Source organism: Penicillium expansum (genome assembly GCF_000769745.1).
Source record: "Penicillium expansum strain MD-8 chromosome Unknown contig69, whole genome shotgun sequence".
NCBI classification, from domain to species: domain Eukaryota; kingdom Fungi; phylum Ascomycota; class Eurotiomycetes; order Eurotiales; family Aspergillaceae; genus Penicillium; species Penicillium expansum.
The window spans coordinates 23,739-50,798 of NW_015971392.1; the positions used below are offsets into that span (position 1 = coordinate 23,739).

Sequence of the window (27,060 nt, forward strand, 5' to 3'; positions counted from 1 at the left end):
AGACTCTTATGGCTACAACAACCAAGGATCGGAGAGGGCAGAAGAAGAAGAAGAATTTGGCAAAAGCGGGGTATTTATACCCTGAGGCTAGCAAAAGAACTGCTTAGTCTGCTAATAAACAAGCATCTATGGGACGATCCAACACAAACAAGACAAGGTACTGGTATTCTAATATTCTGATGCCACGAAAACTAATCCCCCTAATAGTAGCTGCAAGGATTAAGCTCTTTAGCGTCAATACCACGCATAAGTTACTCAGATATTATGTGGTCGCTCGGCCACTGGCACTAGGGTTCATACAGCCATGAAGCCCCGGCCAAAAACTTGGTGCATTATCTCAAAACTATTAATATTGGTGAGTTGATGTGTGTGCGTATGTACATTTATATATATGTATATATATATATATATATATTGGCAAAAAAGAATCTTCTAGGGAATTCGCCCTATTTGAAGGATGAAGTGTGATTGGTCCCCTGTTCCAGTCATCGAATGATAGAGTGAGCTCTCTCTGTTGGGAAAAGGAAGAAAAAGTTAGGTTCAGACCAAAGAGGGCTGTTAGCCATCGAGGTTATTACGGTTAGTCAAAGGCATCCAAACTTGGGCTTTAGTAGTATCACTCAGGATGCTTAGGGCCTCTTCAAGTGTGCGAAGCTTGTTGATCTATTAATAAGGAGTCAATGTACAGGGGTGTATTAATAAAATCCAGATCACGCTCTAATGTACCGGGTTAGGAGGTCTTAGGTAGCTCCGATATTAGTGGGCCCGGCGATTGATCGCACCGACGGATCGCGTAGGCCTTTTATAATGTTTCCGTCATGCCGCCGCAAATGTCGAACAGTAACAATGGAGAACTAAAAAACGCCTACAATTCTCTAGCCGCCCAAGGAGAGATCCAGAGATCTAATGATTGACCCACTTCGGCGCCGTCCATAGGTAGTTGGGAACCAGTTATATAAAGCCTCACGGTTGACCCACATCGGCGCCGAAGCAGACCTAGACTTACGGAGGACTACTCATATCAGTATACACCTAATCAAACAGAAGAAATTAATATATAAAGTCTGCTGCAGGCCATAAAAATGTTCCTTTGGTGGTATCTTTCTGTGTTCTTTCGTTACCAGAACCTTTTAATCAGGCCTTCATTCATTCATTTCTTTTGTATCCTTTTCTACATTTTCAACCCTCATCAACTTCATCGTCTTACTGTGAATTATAGTCTTACTGTGAATTATACTTAAATGTCGTCTGAGGCTGAGATAGTCGGCTCCGAGACCTGGTCCACAGCATCTGCACAGGATGAACGGGCATGGTCTGGCACAACAAAGCAACTCGACCCGGTCTTCGAGAAGGAGAGAGACTCTACAGGTATCCCGGAGGAGGACAGGGTGAAAATTGGAATTCTCGCTAGGCAGCTAACGAATGCCTCAACCAAGACGGGGGTGCACGGAGCAGTGTCCAATCCCTTTAAGGGCTCCAACGACCCCAAGCTTGACCCGTTCTCCAAAGAATTTAGCCCCAAAAAATGGGTGGAAACAGTCCTTCATCTGAATTCTCAAGACCCAGAGCGCTATCTACCCCGAAAGGCAGGGTTTTCTTTCCGTAATCTCGGTGTTCACGGATTTGGCAGCCCAGTCAGCTATCAGAAGGACTTCCTAAACGTTTTTCTACAACTGGCGGACATCGTGACTGGTCTCATCAATCGCAAAGATCAGAAAATCCAAATCCTGCGCAACCACAACGGTGTACTCCGAAATGGCGAGATGCTTCTTGTCCTGGGGCGGCCAGGCAGGTAAGATATACCGACTCGCTCAATCTTTGGCCACGAGAAAACCTGCTGACTTGAAACTTGTTACAGTGGAGTGTCAACCTTCCTCAAGACAGTCGCAGGACAAACAAAAGGTCTTTTTTTGGACGAAGCTTCGGAATTTAACTATCAAGGTTTGTACATTACCCCCTCGGCCACATTCGATGCTTACATATTCTCCAAGGCATTCCCCGCAAGAAGTTCCGAGGAGAATTCCGTGGGGATGTTATTTACCAGGCTGAGACTGACACCCATTTCCCAAATCTGACTGTTGGCCAAACGCTTCTGTATGCGGCTTTAGCGAAGACTCCTCAAAACCGGCTTCCCGGTGTGTCTCGGGATGAATATGCCAGACACATCCGGGATGTCACCATGGCAGTCTTTGGTCTTTCGCATACAATGAACACCAAAGTTGGCAATGACTTTGTCCGTGGTGTTAGTGGTGGTGAGCGAAAGAGAGTCAGCATAGCCGAGGTTTGCTTGGCACAAAGTCCAATCCAATGCTGGGATAATAGCACACGAGGATTGGATAGTGCCACTGCATTGAAGTTTGTCCAGACTCTACGCTTGTCAGCAGACATCACAAACATGGCAACAGTTGTAGCCTTATATCAGGCTTCCCAACAATCTTATGAGGTATGGCTTGTTGTGACTTGCTCTATCATTCTAGCGAATATACACTGATTTCACATGGGCAGACTTTTGACAAAGTTGCCGTGCTATACGAGGGTCGACAGATTTATTATGGACCTGTTCATCTGGCCAAAGATTACTTCGTGAATCTTGGCTACCACTGCCCAGACCGACAGACAACTCCGGATTTCCTGACTTCTCTCACGAATCCGGTTGAACGGGTAGTGAGATCTGGATTTGAAGCTCAAGTGCCCCGATCTCCGGATGACTTTGCAAAGGCGTGGGAAGAAAGTGCACTTTACAAGGAGCTAATGCGGGATCTCGCGGAATTTCACAATGAACATCTAGTGGGAGGGCCGGCAGTTGAGAGTTTCAAAGAATCCCGGCAAGCTGAAAAGGCTTCTTGGATGTAAGTCCTTCTCTTTGACGCATGAAAACTATGTGTATAAAGAAACTGACAGGTTCAGGACACCGAACTCGCCATACACAATTTCAGTCCCATTGCAGGTACTTCTCTGCATCCGCAGGGGATTCCGCCGAATTCAAGGCGACATGACTTTCTTTATCATCACGGTCGGTGGAAACTTGGTGATTTCATTGCTTCTAGGCAGTGTTTTCTACATGCTACAGGATACAAGCGCCAGTTTCCAGAGTCGTTGCATTCTTTTGTTTTTTGCGCTGCTATTTAATGCTCTCAACAGTTCTTTGGAGGTACGTCAGTTTCAGCTCAATTAAAAATTGAGACGTACAACTGACAGGGCTTGACAGATTTTATCACTGTATGCACAGCGCCAAATCGTCGAAAAGCATGCCACCTATGCTTTCTACCATCCATTGTCCGAAGCAATGGCATCTATGATCTGTGACCTTCCCTCCAAAATGATATCCACAATCGCATTCAATATCCCACTGTATTACATGGGAAATTTGCGAACCGAACCGGGCCACGTCATCACATACTTGCTAATTGCCTTTTCCTCAACCCTTGTCATGTCAATGATCTTTCGCACGATCGGCCAAACAACTCGAACAATTGCGGAAGCCTTGACGCCAGCGGCATTGATGGTCATTGCTATGGTTCTATACACAGGCTTCATCTTACCCATCCGCAACATGCAAGGTTGGTTGCGATGGCTTAATTACATTAACCCTCTTGCATATTCCTACGAGGCGCTGATTGCAAACGAATTCCATGGCCGCAACTTCGAATGTGCAAATTTTATACCAGCTGGACCTATGTATCAGAACATAACTGCTGCGGATCGGACGTGTGCAGTGGTTGGTGCTTCGGCTGGGTCATCTGTGGTCAACGGAGATCTCTATATTGCTATGAGCTATGGGTATTATTACTCACACGTGTGGAGGTACGTTCTTTTCTATTACGAGTTAATCCTTATCTGACATGAGACATATAGGAACTTTGGTATCCTTGTTGCTTTCATGATATTCTTCATGATTGTCTATCTACTGTCAGCTGAGTACATCAGCTCAGACGTAGGTAAAGGAGAGATTCTTATTTTCCAGCGCCGGCATTTCTCTGCTATGAAAAAGAAGCAAAGAACGGATCTTGAAGTCGGATCTCCAGCATCACACGAGGAATACAAGCAAGATGAAACCAACGGAGAGGCATCGAATGGCATCACGGCGCAAAAAAACATTTTCCATTGGCGAGATCTTTGCTATGATATTACAATCAAAGGTCAAACGAGAAGAATCACCGATCATGTTAACGGCTGGGTCAAGCCAGGAAAACTGAAGGCTCTGATGGTAAGCCTGGCTATCATATTTGAATAACATCCCAATTGAAGCGAAGGCTGATATAGTGCAGGGCGCATCGGGTGCAGGCAAAACTACATTGCTGGATGTACTAGCCAATCGAGTGACCATGGGGGTCGTGACGGGTGGAATTTACAACAACGGTCTTCCCCGAGATGCCTCTTTCCAACGTCGAATTGGGTATGTTCAGCAGCAAGATCTGCATTTGGAGACTGCCACTATCAGAGAAGCATTGGAATTCAGTGCTTTCTTGAGACAGCTTGCGCATGTCAGCAAGGCTGAGAAGCTCCAAAGTGTCGAGGAAATTCTGGATCTGCTTGAAATGAGAAGTTACGCCGACGCTATCGTTGGCGTTCCAGGCGAAGGGCTGAATGTCGAGCAGAGGAAGCGACTGACGATCGGTGTGGAGCTAGCAGCGAAGCCCGATCTTTTGTTCTTCCTTGACGAACCAACGTCCGGACTCGATAGCCAGACTGCATGGTCAATTTTGCTCCTTCTGCGGAAACTCACAGACCATGGGCAAGCCATTCTCTGCACGATTCATCAGCCCTCAGCAATGCTCTTCCAACAATTTGACCGTCTGCTTCTTCTCGCGTCTGGTGGTCGCACAGTTTACTTTGGCGATATCGGTGAGAACTCAAAGACAATGACCGAGTATTTCGAGCGTCATGGAGCGGATGATTGCGAAGAAAGTGATAATCCCGCAGAATGGATGCTCCGTGTTATTGGCGCTGCCCCGGGCAGCGCGACAAAGATTGATTGGCCAGCCACCTGGCTCGGTAGTCAGGAATACGCCAGTGTCAAAGAGGAACTGATCTCCTTAGAGCACAAAGATAGTTTGGAGACTACTTCTTCTGCCGATCCCTCCCTCCAGTTTGCCAGTCCCTTCCATGTCCAGCTCTGGACCTGTACAAAGCGGGTTTTTGAGCAATACTGGAGAACTCCTTCTTACATTTATTCGAAATTGATCATGTGTTTTGTCACTGTAAGTCCAATGAGCTTTTAGGTTCCAGGAGAGTTAGTATGCTAATCTGCTACCTTTGGTCCAGGCTTTGTTTATTGGACTTTCCTTCCTACAGACAGAAATTACCGAGCTGGGACTACAGCACCAAATGTTCGCCGTTTTCATGCTTCTCGTTATCTTCCCATTCTTGGCATATCAACAGATGCCAAATTACATCCTGCAACGTGACCTTTATGAAGTCCGGGAGCGTCCATCCAAGACCTACTCCTGGATAACCTTCATACTAGCCCAGATCATGGTCGAGATACCGTGGAACTCACTGGCTGCATTGGTCACTTTTATTCCATTCTACTACCTGATTGGCATGAATCACAATGCTGCACTATCCCATCAAACAACCGAGAGAGGCGGCTTGATGTTTCTCCTTATCTGGGGCTTCCTCATGCACTGCGGTACATTTACGACGATGGTAGTAGCTAGTGCCTCCACAGCAGAGATCGGGGCAATTCTAGCACTGCTTCTGTTCGTGTTTTGCCTGATATTCTGCGGAGTCATGGCAACCCCAGCAAGCCTACCTGGCTTCTGGATTTTCATGTACCGTGCCTCTCCCCTGACCTACATCATTAGCGGAATGATGTCCAGTGGACTCGCCAATATCGATGTGCAATGCTCAGACATTGAGACTACCCTAGTTCAGCCACCTAGCGGGCAAACCTGTGGAAGCTATCTAGGGGCATATATGAAGATTGCTGGAGGTGCGGTATACAATCCTGATGCCACATCTGATTGTCGATTCTGCGCCATTGTCGACTCTAATGTGTTTTTGCAATCGGTTTCATCTTCCTACAGTGACCGCTGGAGGAACTTTGGCTTGATTTGGGTGTATGTGGCTTTTAATGTGATTGCTACATTGATCCTTTACTGGTATGTGCGGGTCCGTGGTAGCCCGGGTCTGTCGCATGTGGCAGTTTGGGCGCAAAAAGCTTCCAAGTACCTTTCATGGAAGAAAGCGCAGTGAAAGATAGCTATGTACGGATTACAATGGGTGCTTATAGATTGAGTGTTAGCTAGAGGTTTTTTTTCTTGTTCCCTTGCACTACTCTTTGTTCATTTAAACAAATTTTATTCAGAATTCTTTTTTCTAATTTCTATTGCGAATTGCATCCTGGCTAATATTAATTACCATTTTTTACCATCCGATTGCTACATAGTGTGCGTGTTCCCGCACTTGGCTGGTAAGCCTCTCGCGCATACTTCCTGAAGCCAAGGGCAGCACATCCCCCTTATAACCCATACCCTACCGATATATTCGTTCTTTAGTGTTGCGCATTTATTACTGGCCATAGGCCATGTACCGGGAGTTGCAATAGAGAAACCTTTTTATATTTTATTTATATAAAAAGGCAATCTATAATTTATCGAGATGGTGATGATAGGGATCACGAATAGGAAAAATATGAAGAGGGGATAGTGAGGGAAGCAATGCAAAGTGTATCAAAGATTTAAACTAAAAACAATCAAGCCAACCACCCTTCTTGAGAAGCCACCCAAATACCCAACGTCAACACATGAGTATACAACCAAGTCTCCAAATCCGCACAAGGGTCTAGACTGCCCCCATCAGCAGAAACAGGATCTGGGAACGCCAAACAAGAGCGAGGATGATCCAATATCAATCTCTCCCGAACAGTAATCTCAAATCCGCCCCGATTCATAATCGCAATCCTACTCTTACGACGTGTCCTGCGATCAATTGCCACAAGAACGAAGTGTTCGGTATGTCGAAACCGAGGTGTCTCACTCGTAGAGGGGACCCGTTTCTCCCACTGAAGGATCATCTGGCACTGCTCGGAGTCCGTCATATGTTCTTCATTCTTGATAATAAATCTGTAGCACTGTGTACTTTGCTCAGGTCCTGTTGAGCTAGCACTGGCCTGCCAGATGCATCGTGCGTTGCGGAAGTGAATTTCTGATGTTAGGTTGTCATTGCTGGGCGGGTGGCATATTGCAGCGATGATATCCTTTCTTGGGGCATTACAGTGGCTGCTTTCTGGTGCTTCTCTGTCTTGGGAATGACCCTGTTTCTGTAGCTGCTCACTGTTGGTGATATACGGCTCAAGGAGTGTTGCGTATATATCCCTCGTGCCCAGCTTGAGGGGCTGCAGGAAACCTCTTGTTAATTTTGATTTGCGGAGTGGTGGCTGCCAGACTTCTAGCACGGGCACTGGTCGGTGATTTGGTGGTAGTTGTTGGATTTGAAGGAGTAATTTGGGGCTGAGTCGGAGTCGTTGACTTGATTTCGAGGGCGGCCAGGCTATTTGGAATTTTGTTTCGATCTTGATTTTGAGTTGAGATGATGATCTGGGGTTGAGTTAGACATGAACTTGTGTATGTATAGTGAAAAATGATTTATGCTCTTCTTTTGTTTCAAAGACTTCTTTATATCTGGGTAATTCATGGTGAAGAATACAGAAAGAAAATTGAAAAAGGCCGGAGTTGAATAAACTTGTCAGAGGAAGATCTTACAGTAAATAGTCGACCTTAGTCTTATAGAGAACATTTGTATGTTGGATGCCAACAGCTCTTTCTCCATCGGCACCTCCTTGCTCGGGCTTCTTACGCAGGGCAAGAGCCCCAGAACTGTTTTGTGCTGAAGATTCTTCACTTGTTTTTGACTGCCTATTTCGTGAAGTAGACAGATGCTTGCATCTAAAAACAAGAATCTCCCAAATTCGAGGATGAGCGGTAATGTATTCGGCCGCCAATAGATAGGCCGTCATGAAAAAAATGGTAAATCCAACAAGAATGCCAAAGTTACTAGTAGTACAGGTTATTTCGTCAGCACAAGGCGTTCCCATAGACAAATTCCTTGGGAAAAAATAACCTCCACACATGTGAGTAGTATGTTGAGCCTGGCCATGCTCTTTGGTCCTGGGCAGACGCAATACTCCAAATCTCGGTCTGAAATGACCGGCGCTGGGATGTCATTCCGGGTTCAATGTATAGAGAAAATGGAGGAGCCTGGATATTGGAAAACCAAAAGAAAGTAAAGAAAAAGTCTGCGTAGAGGAAAATAGATAGATAGCAGCGGAGGCATCGTCATTGTCTCCGGCAGAGTCTCTATATACCGTTTTTTTCTTTGGCTCTTTTCGGAAGATCAATTATTTTCTACGCCATTTTGCACAATTCATCCATTAAGGGGGACTCATTTACTAAATTTGTATATATAACGGAGGACATCTCTCGTCGATAGTCCCGTGTCGCCTCATTTTCGGCGCCGATGTGGAGCTTTTGCTGAGTAAAATGGGACCCACTTCGGCGCCGAAGATGAAATCATCAGAACAGAACGGCTTTAAGCAACGTCTTCGGCGCCCTGTCACTTCCCAGCAACTTTACCTTTGCCATGTCGGAACCATTGAATCAGGCCTGTGATGCATGTCGGGCTCGGAAGGCTCGGTGCAGTAAGTGCCGTGCTGTGTTCAATTGATGGCCCCGCTGATATCGGAAACAGAGATGAGCACCGCGGATACATGTGAATTTTGTCTGGTAGGCCTATTTGACTACTATTGAGGTGGCTCGTGAGGAATAACAAATGTGTGAAGTCTCGCAATAAACCATGCTGCTTTAGCGTTGTGAAAAAGCGTCAAAAACGCAAGCTGGCCCAGTCAGGTAAAGTGCTTGAAGAAAACCTAAGACTTCGCTCATAAAGAAAATATAGAAGACTCACCGATAAGACCCAGGCCTGAGCTGAATGGGACAGACTCGCTGGAGTTTGTTCCCAAGAAACTGTACATCGACTCGTTGTTGGCCGATCGGCAAGCTTCGCGTATCTCCATGAGCGCGAAACATCCAGATCAAGTTAGAACATTTCATTTCCCCGGACTTTACTGGCTCTAGCTGACCATACCAATTTTTCTAGTTGACGGCTATATATGGGCCGAACCCCAACATCTCTTTTTTCCCTGCCAAGAGAGTCCGCTCTATCAACGAAAGGCTCGGCCACGACAGATTAGAGCAGCTACTTGCAGATATTCGCGATATTGTCGCAGCCAAGGTGAAGGCGACTAGTTCGATCCCTCGCTCCCAAATTCCGAAGGAATACCACTTACAGAATGCTCATAATCTCCCTCCTCGCGAGTGCCTGGATGCACATATACTTGGTTCGTTTATCAATCCCATTTTTGTGGCGCTTCTACTAATTAAACTTTTCATGTCAGTTTATTTTGAGATGGTTCATCCCTTATATCCTTTCCTCTGCGCTACCACATTCCAACGCCAGGCGACCTCCCCAGACCTTTTGCATTTCCTCGCAACTGACAAAACCTTTGCCGCGCTTTTTTATGCGGTTGTAGCAATCGGTTGCCAGTATAATGATGGTGGTAGCTACGAGGCGGGCGTTGGTGAGGCATGGTCGTACTTTGAACGATCACTGTCTTATTTTCAGGATCTCATATTTTTTCGTGGTTCGCTCACGGCAGTTCAGGTATATTGCCCTAAATATTAAATGGTTTTTCAAACACTGACTATGTATTCTATTATAGGCTCTCATGGCTATGGTATAGTTATATATCATCTTTGAAACAAGGATCTTGCTAATATATTAGGCTATCTTCTCTACTACCGCATCCGCCTTTCAACTTGAGCCGTTGATGCTCTCAGAGGCTGCAGTAATGGCACAAGGCCTGGGATATAACCGCTCGAATGGCCCACACGAAGATACGCAAAGACGTACCTTTTGGGTACTATACTTTATGGAGAAGGTCTCTTGCTTTATAACAGGAAAGGTCTCGGTATGTTTTTGATATTAATATAGAACCAGAACGCCACTGATACGAAGATTCCAGGTCCTCCAAGACTCAAATATCAGCTGTGCCATTCCAGACGTCCAAGAATCCACCTTTGGCGACTATGATTGGGGGTTCAGCTTTCTGCAATACGCCCGTCTGGTGTCCAAAATTCATAGCAGTCTATTCACAATAAGCTCTGTGAATCAACCAGCCGCCGAATACAATTCCAAGGTGCAGGGCTTTCTAACAGAATTAGAGACTTGGCGTATTTCTGCTCCTGGGCGCTTTCGCGCGGGAGAGCCGCTCAAGCCTCGTCTCCTGCGTGAGCCACTCGCTCAGACGATCGCGCTGATGACGAATTATTTGTATTTTCACGCGCTGCTGACTCTATCTTGGACCCTGTTACATTTCAGTGCGATCAAGCTGGAGCCCATGCGACAGCTTGACTTGAAACGAGGGCTGATGCGAACTGCACGCTCTGTTTTGGAACTAACTAAATTCATTGAAGTTGCCCCCTACACTCCTGTTTGGTAAGTTGTCGAAGGAAGACACCTTTCCTCAATCATATCTCATCGAAAAGAGGGAATACAGATCACAAGAGTCACTAACAGCCAATATCTAGGATGCTTGCGGTGTTGCCTCTGTCATGTTTGATGATTCTCTTCGATCTAGTAGTCCACAACCCAGACCACCCTGAGGCTAGCCTCAGTCTTGCACTCCTCGATATTGCCAGTGGACATTTCAGTCGGCTAGAATTCGCCAGCAATGGCACTTTGCCTGGCTCGTTAGTTGCACAGTTCGCACATCTTGCACGCCAATATGTATTCGAGAAGAGGGAATGCAAACAAAAAACGATCGACATGGACGTTGGTGATGCTTCTTGCGATATTCCACCTAACATGCCGGCTGGAGCAACAGAGATACATCCACCCACTGCAGTGTTTCCCACCACTGGTGTACCAGCATCAAATCAACCAGCTGAAACACTGTCTGGGCTACAGGAGCAGCTGTCACTCGATCCCGGGGCCATGCCACTGGGTGATCCGACCTTGTTAAGTGAAAACGATCAGTTATTCATTCCTTCTATCGACGATCCAAGCTACCGCATTGAGGACCTCGAATTACTAGGAATTGACTTAAAAGACTTGTTTGACTATCCATATGCAATGTTTTGGGGTGATATTGTTGGATGATATAGATTATCCCTGCGGAATTCTTCACTTTTGCAGGATTCTTCAATACAATGTTTCATACCATTTTATCTCCATCCCAGCTGGCAGTAACGCGGATAAGAAAGTAAACCCTGATTATCCAATTGCCGACCATTCGCCTCTTTAGCTAAGGGAGGTTACTGGGTGAAATGACATGGGAAAGCTGGCCATGAAGCATGGTAGTACTTCTACATTTGACATTTCAACAAAACCAAAATTCATCTCTTTCAATAGTATATCCCTCCCTATCTCATAAAACTATCTTCCAAATACTGCTTTGAAATGCGCGTATATGGAAATGGTGTAGCTCCCGATTCACTAAAGACCAGCTACTTCAATAGTAATTCACCTAACTGCGCGAGGCGATCTACTGCAAGTTCCCAACCAAGAACCTAGCAATATGACACAGCCAAGAAGACGTCTAATCAATTCTTTGGCCAATACTACCGCAGGCATCAAGGTTGAACGAATCAACTCCAAAATCGCAGAGTCGATCGTAGAACATGGAATCGAATCAATAGAAATTGATCATCACACTTTTATTTCAAGTCAGGGCTTCGTCTCAGCGATGGATCGGGATAAATCATTTCACACACATATACTGTACGTTCAAACCCCCTGCAAGATTTCAATATCCCAGAAAGAAAAAGATCAACCAAGCAATGGGCCTCCATCCTCGGTCCAATGCAACAAAGGCTAGTGCTCATGTGTGATTCCACAGTAGGCTGAGTCTGTTTTACCCGACCTCACACAGTGTAGACAAAGCCCACAGCGACTTCTCAGGTTGTCTAACCCCCAACGACGATCAGTTCTATACTCTGGCACAGCATGCTTGTACCCATACGTGCAATCAACACTCGCTTCCTTAGGAACTGGGTCAGGCATCCTCTCTGCTCGCTCTATTGCGTCAGATATACCGACCAAGCCGGTCGGCCAAAGGTTATTCGATTCGAGTAACTGTAGATAGGCGTATGCGTATTTGCTCGACCACCCGCACTTGTGGTAACATCCTCCTGTTTCGATCCCTTTGAGGAGTATTTCCCCTAGTTTCAATCTCGCAAAGCTTCTTTGTTCTTCTAGAAAACCTATGTGACCAGTCAGTCCTATCGAGAGCTAGCTATCTTAGTCGAAGATGCTTACAGAGTACTCTCCAGCTCATCGCGGACTCAACGCCTTCGCTCAAAAGAGTAAGATAGGAACCATGATAGTTGAGCACTAGTGCTTTGGTAATCGCCTTAAATGCTTGCACATCTTGAAATAAGAATGCTGCAGCCGCAAGGACCATCAGTTCAACGGGTTTTTTGTTGTGAGGTTGAAGCCAAGTCCCGCTTGCGAATGTCAGAGTATCAGTAAGATCGTACTTATCCGCCGTGATGGCAACCCCAAGAATATCGTGCACGGCCATGGATTTAGGCACCATTTTGTTCTGGTGATGGGTAATAGCACAGATATACTTCATTGCAACTGGATCGTCTTCAGGTAGTAATATCTCCACTGGGATATCGGCAAGCATATGACGGCCTTCTTTCCAATTTGGCCCCAACATGACAGAGAACGGTTTCGAGGCCGCCTTCAGAATCAGAGACTCGACACGCAATGTCAACTTTTCGGGTCCAACGACTAGAATGATATCACCGGCTGCAGAAATATCCACCACTGGGCTGATATTGTGGTCGCTTATCTCTGCCATGTTAGATAAATAGGAGAATCCTCATGTGAGAATACTACTGTTGCCAAATGTGCATGTAGTGTACCTCTAGCAATGTAGCCAGAGGAAACCCCCGTATATTTGAGGGATTAAATTTGAGATATACGGTCGATACAGAATCAAGGATGTTCTGAAGGGGGTGGGAAGTGGTAACCGGAGTGGTGATGGGAGTTGAGTTTTTCAGAGGGAAACGCTTTGGGATATTAAACAGAGAGTAATACTAAATACTAACAAGAACTGATTTAAAAGAAAGGAAAGATGAGAAAGAGAGGAGCACATGCTGGTAAGCAACACAGCCTGAGGTCCGACATGAATAGCCAATTAAAATAGCAAGGCTGAAAGCGAGGCAGAATTTATGTAGGTATATAAATAGCGCATGAAGCGGACATTGGATTATATGTAATTATCTAAAACGATAAAACAGCTCTATGTTCAGTATACGTCTATGATCATCTATCAGTGAACTCTTTCAAGGGAAACTAACCCCTCCTAGCTGTAGAAACCTGACTAGTTGCATATAAATCCACCATCCATGAACAACCTCATTGGCAATGTGCGCCCCACAGGTCCGAACAAGGTAATGAATGACACTCCATCCCCTCATTTTGTGATAGCGGACTTATTAGCCTACACAAAATGCGATTATTGGTAAATTCCACGCTCAGATCTTAGGCAATAAATGCCATAAATTTTAATGATTCTGAACTTCTTGCTAGGATCACGTTCCTGATCCCGCATCGCCCCCAAATCTATCGAGGTCAAAACATACCAAAACCTGCACCATGCAAGAGCGCGCAGAAAAGGGCTATCAACTGGGAGTTGACGTTGGCGGAACATTCACGGATGTTTACGTGTTCACCCCGCATGGCCAAACAGTGCGAGCAAAGGTTCCAACAACCATCCCCGATCAAAGTATCGGAATCCAAAAGGGAATCGCGAAGGCCCGTGAAATACTCATTAAGCAGTTCGGATGGTCGGGAACTTTCCAATTTATTCACCATGGCACGACGACCGCAACCAATGCAGTCCTCGAAGGGAAGGGCGCCCGCACCGCATTAATTGTGACTGCTGGCCATAAGGATATACTAGCGTTGCGCCGCTCCCAAATCCCGGGTGGACTAGGTAGCTCCGGCGAGAGACCGTTGTAGAGAATCTTTCTGTTCGGGCGCCTGCGGTTGACATCAAGACTGTGGGGGCTGGGGGAGGATCAATCACAACATACATGGAGCTCACGGAGACCTTGCGGGTAGGCCCCGAGAGCGCTGGCGCAGTACCTGGGCCTGCGTGCTATGGAAAAGGAGGAAAGCAAGCCACTGTAACGGATGCGAACTTGGTCCTGGGATATTTGCCGAAAACATTATTGGGTGGCGAGTTCGCGTTGGATGTCCAGGCTGCTATAACTGCTGTCGAGGATATTGCGAACCAGATGAATCTTCCGGTTATCCAAACAGCCGAGGATATCATCACGATTATCAACGAGACAATGTATGGTGCCTTGCGTCTTGTCTCTGTGGAGCAGGGCTATGATCCTCGTGAATTTGCACTGGTCGCTTTCGGTGGTGCCGGCCCGCTGCATGCAAACGCCGTGGGTCAACTTCTTGGGGCCTGGCCTGTCATCATCCCGCCTTCTCCTGGCATTTTATGTGCGCAGGGTGATGTGACCACTAGGCTTAGACACGAGCAATCCGCCACCTTTATCCGTATTGTCTCCGGAACCTCTATTTCAGAGGCACGGGAGCAGTATCAAACCCTTGAGCAAGAGTGTCGGGATACCTTGTCGAGGACAGCGGGTGATCTGTGGCCCTTATCATGGAGAACATCATATCAAGCAGATCTTCGGTACAAAGGCCAAGCTTTGCTAATAACAATTGAGATCACTGAAGAAGACCTGGCCCTGACTACTGAGAACTGGCATGATGTGTTGCGACAAAAGTTCGACCAGCAGCATCAGCAGATGTTCACTTACTGCTTACCTGACTTTGAGCTTGAGTTGATGAGACTGGGAGTTGTGTTAGAAGATGCGTCACCTGGTATTGACATTCCCCAAGTTGAAAAAGGGACAATTCCCCCTCCAGACGCGAAGATTGGCGAGCAGAATATCATCGTCCAAGGCGAAGAAAAATTGGCAACCCTGTGGGATCGTCAGAAGATCAGTAAGCAGGGCATTCAACTAATGGGTCCGTGTATTATCTCCGAAATGGACAGCAATACACTCATCCTTCCTGGCTATTATGGTGAGATCGATAACATCGGAAATATTTTGATCAATCCCGTGGAAAAGAAACCTCCAACCGTTACCACACACACTGCCGAATCAGCCAAAGAGCTTGTCAAGAGCACTCCATTGATTCCTACGCTGATATCCTCGACACTGGCCTCCATTCGCAGCGAGATGGACAAAATGATGTTACGATGCAGCATGTCCCCTGCCATCCGAGAGCAGCAAGATGAATTCAATGTTATAACTGACCGCGAGGGCAAAATGCTGGTTGGTCAGTTTGGCAGTTTCATCACACAGTTTCTCGACGTTTGGAACGGCACAATCGAGGAAGGCGATGTGTTTATTACCAACGACACCTACGAAGTGCAGGGTGCCATTAGCCACCTCAACGACATCATCGCCTTTTTGCCCATTTTCCACAACGGTCGAATCATCGGATTTGCATCGCAATTTGGCCACTTGACAGACGTTGGAGGTATCGTTCCAGGAAGCATGTCGATCAATGCGACATCTGTCTTCGACGACGGTGTGCAGATTCCGTGCATAAAGCTGTACGCCCGTGGCGTTATGAACAAAGATCTGGTCGATCTTCTTTGTCGAAACTCCCGCCAACCGGCATGGTATCGCTCTGACCTGACTGCTATTGTAGCATCATGTTCCATGGCTGCCAACAGAGTCCGCGAGTTGGCTACCCGTTTCGGAAGTGAAGTATACCTGGCTGCATGCTCGGAGCTGCTGTACCGGAACCGAAATGGATTCGCAAAGATCATAGAGCGCCAATTCGATGATCTGGAAAGCAAATTTACAGACTTCGTCGATGATGACGGTCATGGTGTGGGACCTTGGGCACTCACCTGCTCGATGAAAAAGGTGGACGGCAACCGACTCCGATTTGACTGGAGTGGTACTTCTCCCCAGAGCGAGCGTAGTATCAACTTTTATCTCTCGGAAACAATGTTCCGGATGTTCATTGGGTACTACCTCATTGCAGCCGCTGCCCCGGGCACGGTTATTAATGACGGATTCCATGATTTGATTGATGTGTACATCCCTGAAGGATCAGTCCTGAAACCCGTTCGCCCTGCGCCAATCTCATGCCGAACTCACTTCCTCGGACGGACCTTGGATATTGTACAAGCCCTGATTGGCCAGAAGCAAGACTCATACCAGGCTGCCGCTGGATTCAGTGACTCGCCTCACTTCTTCTACTCCGGATTTAAGCCAGACGGGGAGTGGTACCAGCTCTACCAGATTGGATTTGGAGGCGTGCCTGCACGACAAGCCGGTGACGGCCCTGATTGCCACTGTCTCTTCCCCGCCATCAAGTCAATCCCCACAGAGATAATAGAGCTCAACTACCCGCTGCGTATTGAAGCAAATGAGAGCGTCGCAGACAGCGGTGGCGCCGGATTCTACCGCGGTGGTAATGCTCAGCGCACGCTATACCGGTTCCTGGCCCGTGGGGAATTCAGTCTTCACGATGACCGATGGTTCACCAAGCCATGGGGACTGAAGGGCGGGAAACCGGGAACGCGATCCCGGAAAATCCTCTACCGGTACTCCAAATCTGAGGACAGCCCCCCAACTGAGATTTTGCCTTCCAAGTGTGACCATATTCGTGTTGACCCGGGTGATCTTCTCGAGTGGGTGACTTGGGGTGGAGGCGGGTTGGGTGATCCTTTGACACGTCCGGCAGAAAAGGTTGCCCTGGAAGTCCACCGGAAGCTTGTCACGGTCGAGGGAGCTCGTGTTGCGTATGGTACCGTTGTCAACGACGATTTCACTGTAAACGAGGATGAGACCGAGGCATTGCGGACCCAGTTGCGAATGGAACGTAGCCAGCTTACTGAGTCTTCCATCTATGACCGCGGTGGAACCCTCGAGCAGTTGCGTGAAACTTGTCTACAGGAGACTGGACTTGAGGCCCCATTGCCTCAGTGGGAAACGGAAATTTATGGTCCTCATGCTGGGTTGGCATATGTGCAGGAATGGTTCAATGGGATGCGTGATCGCAAAGGTTGGGAGCTTGATTAGGCTCTGACAGGATGCGATATGTGTAGATGTGTTTTACAACTCTTACCTTCACTCCGCCTAGATTGACAGGGCCCTTCTATAGAACAGCGAAATATTATTCTCTACCTTCAATATGTGGCTTTAGCTTCTATATATCCTCTTCCCCGTCACTATTTCAATATAAACAATTAGGTCACCTTGGGCACTCCCAGCTCTGCCAGGGATTCCGTCAAACCCAACTTGACCCAAGTATCAATTTCCTTCTTCGTAGCCACAGCAATCACCCCGAGCATTCCCAATGAATTCACCCCAGCCTCCTTATTAATCGCGCCTCGTGTTCTAGGTAGCACAATTATCCATCTCGTAGTAAAAATCACATTATGCGGACAAACTGCTCCAGGGGGTGCATTCGCTGCATCGTCCCCGGACACCTTCGTAGCCTCCTCTAGCAGGTCTTTGTAAATTTCGAACAACGCAGCGGGAGTGACATCATCCTCAAAGCGTCGATAAAACCACTGAAATGGAACCTTGGTCTCAGGCTCTCCGGGGGAATCCAGAAATGCCGCAAAACTGTTCGCCGGCAAAGGCATCACCTGCAGATGTTTATGCAGCCGACTGCATCCGCCATCCGGGCCGCAGTTGTAAAACGCAACGTAGTCACTCTCCGTGGAGTTCAGCAGCTGCCATGTATCGCGCAGATCGGCCTCGTCAAGCGCCTCATATTGTCGTTTGTATCCGTCAAATGTGAGAAGCATCAGGTGGGGTCGCGCAAAGCAGAACTTGTTCACAATCACTAGATGACTGTCTAGCTCGCCAAGTTCGAATCCAGTGGTGTTTATGTCGCTCCCTGGTCGCTTTTCGGGTGTTTGGGTGTCAGTGTCGGGTTGGGATGGGGCGGTGGTGAGGGTGGGCTTTTTAACGAGAGCAGAAGTGAGAACAAATTGGAACTGAGTAATCAAGTTAGTACATGTTTGAAATAAATTATGGATGTGGAAGGGGGGAATACTTTGAGGTCGCCGTCAATGTGCTCGATTATTTGTTGTTTGTCGTCGTATTGAACGAGGCCAGATTGGACGAGGTTGTCGAATTTGGAGAGGATGAGGGATTCTTCCATTTTGGGGATGTAGTGTTTTGCTTGAGGATTATGTTAGAGGTAGGTCTACAGTCTATGTGGTTGGTGGTGGGATAGAAACCCGGCCCCAGGGGAAGTGCCATGGTATTTATAGTATTCTTTGCAAGATAAAGAAGTCATTGCGTGCACTTCCGGGAAGATTGATACCAGTAGAATACCTCATATTTTCAATCATTGAAAATTACTGTAATGTATTTATGAAAGTACATTTGTAATTATCAAAATCACTATTGGGGCTCTCCGAAGTTCACAACCCTAGAGGTCATAGAACGAACCATTTATTTTAATTGGCTAAATACTATCTAATACTTTTTTCGACACTTCCTGGATACTCTCACCTATATCCAAATCTACTTTCTTCTCGTCCTCGACAACAATCCAAGTGAACAAAACGGACCAAACGGGGCGCCAATGCTCAAAAGGGAAATGTGGGACGTGTCCTAACTTTGGTGATCCGAAGGTCAGAACCTCCCGCGGTCCCCACAACGCTTAACTATATTGAGTGGGGTCTCAGAACAACTCCTTGTCAAATGTCCAACTTCTCCCACCAAAGGATTCCGCTCCCCTCCTGTGGGGCTCAATTAATTTCCTTTTTTCTTTGTATACCGTTGTCGCCATAGTACGCTATCTTATGCTATCTTACGACATAGGCATTGGTACTTTCAACCATCCCAGTGAAACACATGGCAATGTCTCATAGGTGTGTTGTTTCTATGGCATTGGATTATACACCCACCCTAGGCACAGCCCTGAACAGGAACATCCTTATCTTGTTCGAAATACGCAATATGTGGAAGGTAGTTTAGGCTAGGGCTAGCAGTCAACTGGTACTACAAAGAACCTAGCCGCCCAGTCCCTCATTTCTCCACCTAAATTTCCATCATAGCGTTGCGTCCCCAGAAAATTTCGAGAACCGTAGGTTTTAATCAATAAAAATATCCCACTGTACTCGTCCACCTTGATCCTGTCTCAAGGGATATGGATACCCAGGCCACTGGATTTGAAAGACGGGATGCAACTGAAGAAGAAATCAAGACCCTGCCACATGTGGTGGACTCAATTCCGCTCATTATTTGGATAGCTCTTGTAGCTGGTGAATTGGAAAGATTCAAGTTCTATGCCGTCACCGATCCATGGCGTAAGTGTCTGAACCATCTCACATGGGATCAATAGATCTTAACCGCCTCTAGAGAACTATATGCAAAATGACCGTGATAGTATTGAGGTCCCGGGGGTTCTAGGTCTTGGTCAAGCAACCGCAACCAACATCTCCGATGCCTTCTCTTTCTTCTCATTCATTGCCCCTCTACCATTTGCTATTCTCTCAGATGCACGGATTGGGAAATACAAAAAATTATGCATATCTTTGATGTTGGTTATGTGTGCCTTTCGCATGTGAGTTGAAGCTGATTATCGCCAGCCTAAATACCTGTGGATGTATAGTGCTATTTGTCACATCACTTCCAGCAGTGACCCAAGTTTCCATCAAGACTTTTGGATTGGCTCTTGCCATGGTCCTGCTAGGTCTGGGAACTGGTGGTATCAAGGGGCTACCGTCTCGCCCTTTATAGGTGACCAATACACAGTTTTGACTCCACGGTTCCTAGTAACGAAGAAAAGGGAGAGAGTCGGATACGTTGACTCTTCAATATATATACAATCCTTTCTATTGGTATGGAGCACCGCGCCCCGTTGTAGACCTATACAGCTAGCTGATATGGTGAAAGGTTCACGAACATTGGAAGCCTCTCTCTGATTGGTTCGACCTATTTGGAGAAAGAAGTTGGCTTCTGGGCTGCCTATCTCCTGCCGTTGTGTTCCGTCGGGGTTCCAATTCCTTTACTCCTGTTTTGGCAAAAGTCATTTGGTAAGTTGTGGGAACTCTTCTTCTGTCATTCAATAAATACAGTACTGGAAGTGCTGAATATTGGACAGTCAAGCTCGCGCCAGATGGGAATTTTTTGCCTCAGGCAGGGAAAGTCCTTGTGTACTCGGCCCGAGAACGATTCCGACTTGATGCAGCCAAGCCTGCATTCCAAGCAGAGAAATACAGGAGAACGGTTTCATAGGATAATCTCTTTGTCTTGGAAATAAGAAGGGGCCTCAAAGCCTGCAAAGTCATGTTTGTATCCGCGCAAGTTGGTCAATTTTCTTAACTAATATTAGAGCCAGGGCTTGCTTTGTACCATTCTACTTATGCATCGACCAGATCACCAATAATTTTGTCTCCCAAGCTGGTCAGATAAAGCTGAGTGCCATCCCCAACGACACCATCCAAGCACTCAACCCCATTGCTTGTGTGCTGCTCGGCCCGATCATTCAAAAGCTTCTCTATCCCGGGCTTCAAAAGTACGGTATTGCAATCGAGTCGAATTCTCGTATGAATTAGTCGTTTTTACGATAAGCTCATCAATCGCCTATGCTGCAGGATTGCAAAAGCTGATCTTTACCCAGGGACCGTGCTATGAGTCTCCGCGGAATTTTCCAAATTCTAATGGTGGGAAAATACCCAACAACATCAGTGTGTGGGTGCAAACACCCTCGTATTTTCTACTTGCCTTGGCTGAGATCCTGGGATTTACTACTTTATCTGAGTACACTTAAAAGCGCCCAAGGACATGCGCAGCCTGGTGCAGGCCCTGCGACAGGTCACTGCTGCGACTGGATCTGCTTTGGGAATAGCTCTCTCACCAGTCGCGGTTGATCCGAAAGTGATGTACTTGTACACGGGATTAACGGCAACGATGATTGCTGCTGCTCCTACTTTCTGGGTAGCATTTATGAATTATGACAAAGTCGGTGATGAAGATGAACTGAATGAGGTCGGGTTGATGCAGGATAGCCACAACGAGATGGAAGAGACTACGGCTAGAGCCCACCCACAAGAGGCTCATACCTGAGGTAGCACGCTTTGGAAATAATTGGCTTGTATCCCTGTATGGAAGGGGAATCTGTTTTCCAAAACGCCTGTAGATATGAAAGTGAGGTGAGGAAACGGAGGGAAAACACCTCGGCAGTAATTGCCTGGTTTTTATTTATGGGCTCGTCCAGGTTACCACACGTTACGAAATGCGCGGCGAGCTGAACTGTATTCTGCAGCATGCAGATCTACCTGCATAATTGTGCTTGCATGATTAATTATACTTACTTTTCTGCATTTTTCGGCCACGCCGCACCGAGTCTAGCTCCGCCGCTTGTCTTTGTTCTGTTTTATCATTCTCGGTATTATTTATCAGGGTCTGGCCCTTGTTCATTTCTTTGTCCGAGAATCGGGCCTTGTGACCAATTCCTGATGGAAAATCGGAGAAATCCAGGGAAACTCTGATGCGTTTAGGACGTGCGTCGATGGTAACCAGGCCTTGCTTTGGGCCCCTGCTGAGGCCCCGAAAGCAGGATAAGATGCTCTCGTTTCCCCTCGATTGGAGCAGCAAATGCGAAAAATTGAGATTCTCTTCATCCCCTTTTGAAATACTTTCTTCGTCATCTTATTATTCATCCTGCCATTCACCAAGAAAGGCCAGCGCAAATCACAATGACCAATACTCAGGATAAATATGCTTTTGCTAGAGACCAAAAGGAATCAGAACGGTAGGCGGGAGAACATAGTTCAAACGAACGCAATAGCAGGATTTCTAATGAAAAGTGCGAATCAACCCTCTAGACTTGATGCACAGCACAACCTGCTGTCAAAAGTGACCAAGGACACCCTAATCCATCCATCAATTCCCAAAGAAGGCGTGCTTTCTGTTGCAGATGTAGGTACTGGAACTGGGTGAGTCTGTTGTCGATTTCTTGTGAGTCCAGAAGACTAACTAATGCATTGTGGACAAGTATCTGGCTGAAGGATGTTTCGCAAATACTGGAGAAAACACACAATCAGTGTTACTATCATGGATTTGATATCTCGGCGGACCAGTTTCCTGAAAAGCCAGGAAGCATCCAATTTTCTGTCCATGATATAACATTGCCATTTCCCAAAGAACATTGGAACCGGTATGACATGGTCCATGTGAGACTACTAGTTGCTGCTCTCGAAGAATCCGAGTACAAAACTGCAGTCTTAAATCTTTCTGCCATCTTGAGTATGTATCTATCCCTTATATCTTCCATGGGCCAACACTAACCGCCTTTGTTTTACTCAAAAAGAGCCCGGTGGCTTTCTTCAATGGGAGGAAATCGACGAAGAAACATACATATCAGCCGACAACCCGGTCATTTGGGAAATTCGACGGTGCTTTGACTTTTCATTGAAAGCCGAGAAAAAATGTTTCGCAGCATCAGCCAAGGTCTATCAGGAGTGCATAGCAGCTGGTTTCCTGGATGTTGTGCGGCTAGATTATCGCTCAGACTGGACTAGCGACCTCCGCTATGACACAGAGAAAAGGCTCGCTGCAATTATTGAAACCTTGTATGCAAGTCTTTTGTTGCGGTCTGGGCAGGTTGCTGATGAAGAGGCGGCATCGAAACGGGCTTGGGATTTGATCGAGCAGCATTGGCGTCTTTGTGCGGATGGAAAGTCCCCACCGTTGAAAGTGATGAGAGTTGTTGCCCAGAAGCCACTAGATAGTCCATGCCTATAATAGTGGTATTCCGCTTCAACCATCAGTAATTATTTACATTGTTTCCAGCGAGATGAAAAGTAGTAACCGGTGTTGAGGCCCGATGACTAGGCAAAGTAGAGCGATCTGTTGATCTAAAGAACCTTTCCCCGAGGAACCCAATATAGGTAGCTTGATTAATACAATTCATTTTAATCCAAGAATCAATGGGCCTGATTAAGGGTAGACATACATTAGTGATAATCAAAAGTATTACGAGATTAATTCCTTCCCAGGCGCTGGTTACCCTACCTTGTCGGGCCAGTAGTACGCTATCGACTCGCTTTTGTAATATCCGGAGCCAGGGAATCGGCTGGTCTAGGTATAGGAATAGATTTTGATTGTCTTCGGATAGCCTCTCAATGAAATAATCGACTATAAATATAAAACAATTTCTTTGTGCTCAATCACGAAAGGTTTGTGACCTCGTCTCCATCGATTTTCCAACGAGATATCTAGACCAAGAGAAGAATTTATCTCTAGTGAGACTGTCCATCGTTCCACCTCGCATCAAAACAAAGGTATGAATTCAGCTCAACCAATCGAGAAACTCTGGAGTAAAATAGCTAAGAATGGCATCGGCACCAGCGCGGACGATGACCTCTGTCGTTTCAAAAGCAATGGTCTTCAGGTCAAATACACCAGCACGGGCAGCTGCGTGAAGCATGGCGAATTCGCCAGATACCTGCATGGCAGCGACCGGCACGTTAGCCATGCTCTTGGCGTCGCTGATGATATCTGCATAAGCCGGCTTGACAATGATCATATCGGCGCCCTCGTGCATGTCGCGGAGTATGACTTTGTGGGCGAGTTTACGTGCAGGAGGCGGCAATAGATAGCGCTTGTGCTCGTCGGTGACAAGTTTGGACGAGACAGCCTCGCGGAAAGGCCCGTAGAGACAGCTGGCGTATTTTGCGGAATATGGCATAATAGCGACTTTACTTTCGAGCTGGGCCTCAAGGAGCTTGAGCTTGATCGCACGGATACGACCGTCGCTCATATCTGATGGAGCGACGCAATTAGCGCCGGCATGAGCGAAAGATAGCGCCATATCGGAGACACGCGTGATAGTTGCCTCGTTGTCAACCGTGCCGTCTTTGAAAAGGACGGAGCTATGTCCGTGGTCCGTGTACTCGCAGAGACTGACATCGGCGATGACATATAGGTCGGGAAAGCTCTGTCGGATAAGCGGAATTGCGGGTCTGATGGGACCACTGGTGCTGTCTGCCATGGAGCCAATATTGTCTTTCGTGTGGCTGCTGAGCAATGTCCCGAACAGAATAACCGAGTGGAGGCCCTTCGCCACTAGAGTGGATAGAAAAGGGAGCAGCTTGTTTGGTCCTCGTATGTACTGGCCAGGGAGACCCGGGATAGGCTCTTCCATGTCTGGATCGACTGACAAGAAAACCGGATAGATAAACATGGACTGCGGGGGGTTTTTTTTAGCGCATGATGCTGTTAAAATTGTAAGATATGGTGTACTCACCTTATGCAGTTGCCGTTCCGCTTGCCACATGGCCGACACGGTGTGGTTGTAGCCGCTTTTGAGCTGGCTAGAGATTTGGGCTGTGCCATCCTGAGCCCACTGGGTGTTACTGGCAGCGGGAAAGGTAGCCTGGGTTACCAGCGGATGTTCTGAAACTGGCATGATGTGGCTGCTAAGTAGTAGGTGTTTTATGTAAATACAACGTGGGAAGACAGGCCGTGACTTTATATCATCAGGACTGTCACTCCGCGTCAGACATCAATTAGACAGCACCGATCCCGCTTCTATTTCCGGCGAAGATCTTCGATTAAAACCAAAATCCAATGAGTTAGTATCATTTTTAACGGAGTCGCTCTGCGAGACGCATGTAATGGAACCTGTAATTTTCGCGTGTGGGAAATCCTAGCCAATATAGTCTGGATCCGCCGATTAAACACGAACCTGTCGTCAAATTCGGACTGTTTCTTGGAGTCTTCGAATACTGAGGTTGTATACAACGACCATCGTCTGGGTGAGTCTATGACTAAAAATTCGTCGATCAACAAGCCAGGTCAACCCTCCCCTCTGGCTGCTGACGTTTGTGTACGCCTATATTGGCGAGTCCAACTAGGTTACAAGGGATATGTGTGACGCCTAATCACACCTTGTCATGTAGTCTCTGGTTATCCCCGGTCAGTTCATCTTCATAGCATGCCTGACTACTCATCTGAAGGTGGGGCGCAGATGGTTTGAGTCACCATGGCCGACGGCACTGGAGGAAAAAGCAAAATCCAATACGAGGCGTTATGGGCGACTAATACAGTCATGAATGTCGGCGTGAAAGATAAAATTGATTCTTGGAATGCCGCAATGCATGTTGTTGCTCCATGCAGAGTATTGCCAATCAAGCAGTATATCGGTATTCTAGACACTAGGTACCTCATCTCTCGGCTCAAGCACTACCCAGTAATTGCAACATTGGTCTTAAGAAAGGAGGACATATTTATTCCGTCGCCATGAAAGATGATTCCTACTACCCCGATAATAGATAGTCATATATGGCTGTTTTTTACTCCCCGAATCTCTCCAATGAGTCAGTCTTTAACCAGCTGATCGAGAACAGCATGATTAGAGATGTGATTATTATTATGGGGAGAACTAAATTAGATACGAAGTCTTCGCACAATTTGAATGCATTTCGATATCGATATGCGGGATATGCGTTGACTGGCACGATGCAGCGGTGAAGGGTGCGCTGTCACATGTCGCCTGATGTCCGTTTCGGATCCGACAACATCCAGTACACATCCATTTTTCCCCGGCATATTGTGCTTGTGCATATCATAGAATGCCTACTTAGTCATTGGACTATAGGTGAGGTTTCTTGAGAGGGTTTCGAAACTTGCGTGTTTGACTTTCATATCTAACTATGTATTACGCAGTGCCTTGATATTACTGAAACACCCCTTATTAGAGATTCTGAGGATAGTATAGTCACTCTAGACCGCTTTTGATCATGCCGGGAAGAAATTCATAGGGGCAAAATAGCGCAATTTCTATTGTCACGACTGGGATCATGTTCATTGTAACAGGTATGTAACGGCCGCCCAGGTTTGCATATAACACAAAATTATTGTACCATGAATCATGCAAGGCTCCCGCTACACCCTAGCGGATCTCACCCGCTTTTGAACTCGGGAGGTGTGACAAACGATAATATTGGCGCTCGAGGCTGTTGCTATCATCCTACTGACTGGGTATCACAACATAACATCAACCAGAACGAAGGACCACCATCTCAGCCAGCAATGAATGACAACAAGCATGCGATGCAAATGCATGTTGAAAAATGGTCATAGCTACGAGGGAATATTGATTGTGGATCACAGGAAAAGCAGAATAGGCACGAGAAACAAATTTCGGGGGTAGTGGCGTTCACCCCAATACTGCAGTAGACAGTAAAGCAGCCATTTACCAAGGCCAAAGTTCACCTGCCATTTACGTTGAAAGCAAAAGATTTCCTAGATTACCAGACGGCTCTTACCAAGCTTCTAGAATCAACAATTAGCTCTATTAGCACAATTCGTTTTGTTTATTGCCATTTCCTCACATTTCTTGTTCATTATTATCCTCGACTATCAAGATGACAAAGACTCCCGATTGTGCCATCCACTCCATCACTTTTGACTCAGAGCTGATGACCCAATGCCTTCCATCAACCTTAGTCAATAAGACCTACCACCTCGTGGCAGTCGCCGATGAGAATATCGAGCCGATCATCTTTGCCATCCGAAACGTGAAGACTCTTTCCAAAGATGGAAAAAGTACCATCCCCCAGCGGAAGAAGTTCTTCATCATCCGCAAACAGAACGCGAAAGAGGGGTACTCTGCTAATGAGCTGGGCCCAATGTTAGGATTCAAAGACACGTACGAGGCTCATACCCTAGAGGTGACCCAGGACATGGCCAGCGGAAATATCTTTCTTGCTCTTGCTTACGGAGACGAGATAGGAGAAGCAGTAGTGATTGATGGTCATAGTATTTGTCCACTATTTATAGCCTAATCAGGAGATCGTAGGGCCAGTAAATAAAGTATTCCTAGGAGCAGCAAGTATAGAATGAAATACTGATTGCCTAGCCAGTAAGTAGGCGCTATTGTAACCCAATTAATTAAATGGTCATATTGACAATACCACTCGTTTTTTGATGGGACAATATGGGCAACTTAGAAAGGGAGAGTGGCACG

At 46.7% G+C, this 27,060-nt stretch overlaps 8 protein-coding genes across 8 annotated transcripts; 5 read left to right on the top strand and 3 right to left on the bottom strand.

Moving 5' to 3' along the window:
• Positions 1 to 1,241: 1,241 nt before the first annotated feature.
• On the top strand, positions 1,242 to 6,198 carry PEX2_025700 (CDR ABC transporter; the record flags this gene model as incomplete). The annotated part of the gene is made up of 9 exons (XM_016739845.1): positions 1,242 to 1,792; positions 1,859 to 1,941; positions 1,992 to 2,443; positions 2,506 to 2,849; positions 2,908 to 3,151; positions 3,209 to 3,804; positions 3,856 to 4,207; positions 4,269 to 5,201; positions 5,266 to 6,198. 9 exons carry the CDS (start codon positions 1,242 to 1,244, stop codon positions 6,196 to 6,198), a joined length of 4,488 nt encoding a protein of 1,495 aa, XP_016596539.1.
• A 2,385-nt stretch (positions 6,199 to 8,583) lies between these two features.
• Positions 8,584 to 11,160, top strand: PEX2_025710 (fungal specific transcription factor domain-containing protein; the record flags this gene model as incomplete). Its single annotated transcript, XM_016739846.1, has 8 exons — positions 8,584 to 8,641; positions 8,941 to 9,038; positions 9,100 to 9,340; positions 9,398 to 9,663; positions 9,722 to 9,736; positions 9,785 to 9,970; positions 10,025 to 10,497; positions 10,590 to 11,160. The coding sequence occupies 8 exons, from the start codon at positions 8,584 to 8,586 to the stop codon at positions 11,158 to 11,160; spliced, it is 1,908 nt and encodes a 635-aa protein (XP_016596540.1).
• A 1,135-nt stretch (positions 11,161 to 12,295) lies between these two features.
• Positions 12,296 to 12,868, bottom strand: PEX2_025720 (uncharacterized protein; the record flags this gene model as incomplete). The annotated part of the gene is made up of 1 exon (XM_016739847.1): positions 12,296 to 12,868. The coding sequence occupies one exon, from the start codon at positions 12,866 to 12,868 to the stop codon at positions 12,296 to 12,298; it is 573 nt and encodes a 190-aa protein (XP_016596541.1).
• Positions 12,869 to 13,668: 800 nt separating this feature from the next.
• On the top strand, positions 13,669 to 17,141 carry PEX2_025730 (Hydantoinaseoxoprolinase, N-terminal; the record flags this gene model as incomplete). Its single annotated transcript, XM_016739848.1, has 2 exons — positions 13,669 to 13,947; positions 14,013 to 17,141. The coding sequence occupies 2 exons, from the start codon at positions 13,669 to 13,671 to the stop codon at positions 17,139 to 17,141; spliced, it is 3,408 nt and encodes a 1,135-aa protein (XP_016596542.1).
• Positions 17,142 to 17,308: 167 nt separating this feature from the next.
• PEX2_025740 (uncharacterized protein) lies at positions 17,309 to 18,234 on the bottom strand (the record flags this gene model as incomplete). The annotated part of the gene is made up of 2 exons (XM_016739849.1): positions 17,309 to 18,067; positions 18,127 to 18,234. 2 exons carry the CDS (start codon positions 18,232 to 18,234, stop codon positions 17,309 to 17,311), a joined length of 867 nt encoding a protein of 288 aa, XP_016596543.1.
• Positions 18,235 to 19,230: 996 nt separating this feature from the next.
• Positions 19,231 to 21,152, top strand: PEX2_025750 (Proton-dependent oligopeptide transporter family; the record flags this gene model as incomplete). Its single annotated transcript, XM_016739850.1, has 6 exons — positions 19,231 to 19,390; positions 19,443 to 19,647; positions 19,980 to 20,119; positions 20,188 to 20,239; positions 20,425 to 20,630; positions 20,860 to 21,152. 6 exons carry the CDS (start codon positions 19,231 to 19,233, stop codon positions 21,150 to 21,152), a joined length of 1,056 nt encoding a protein of 351 aa, XP_016596544.1.
• A 2,227-nt stretch (positions 21,153 to 23,379) lies between these two features.
• PEX2_025760 (Porphobilinogen synthase) lies at positions 23,380 to 24,498 on the bottom strand (the record flags this gene model as incomplete). The annotated part of the gene is made up of 2 exons (XM_016739851.1): positions 23,380 to 24,276; positions 24,337 to 24,498. 2 exons carry the CDS (start codon positions 24,496 to 24,498, stop codon positions 23,380 to 23,382), a joined length of 1,059 nt encoding a protein of 352 aa, XP_016596545.1.
• Positions 24,499 to 26,458: 1,960 nt separating this feature from the next.
• On the top strand, positions 26,459 to 26,878 carry PEX2_025770 (uncharacterized protein; the record flags this gene model as incomplete). The annotated part of the gene is made up of 1 exon (XM_016739852.1): positions 26,459 to 26,878. The coding sequence occupies one exon, from the start codon at positions 26,459 to 26,461 to the stop codon at positions 26,876 to 26,878; it is 420 nt and encodes a 139-aa protein (XP_016596546.1).
• Positions 26,879 to 27,060: the final 182 nt, after the last annotated feature.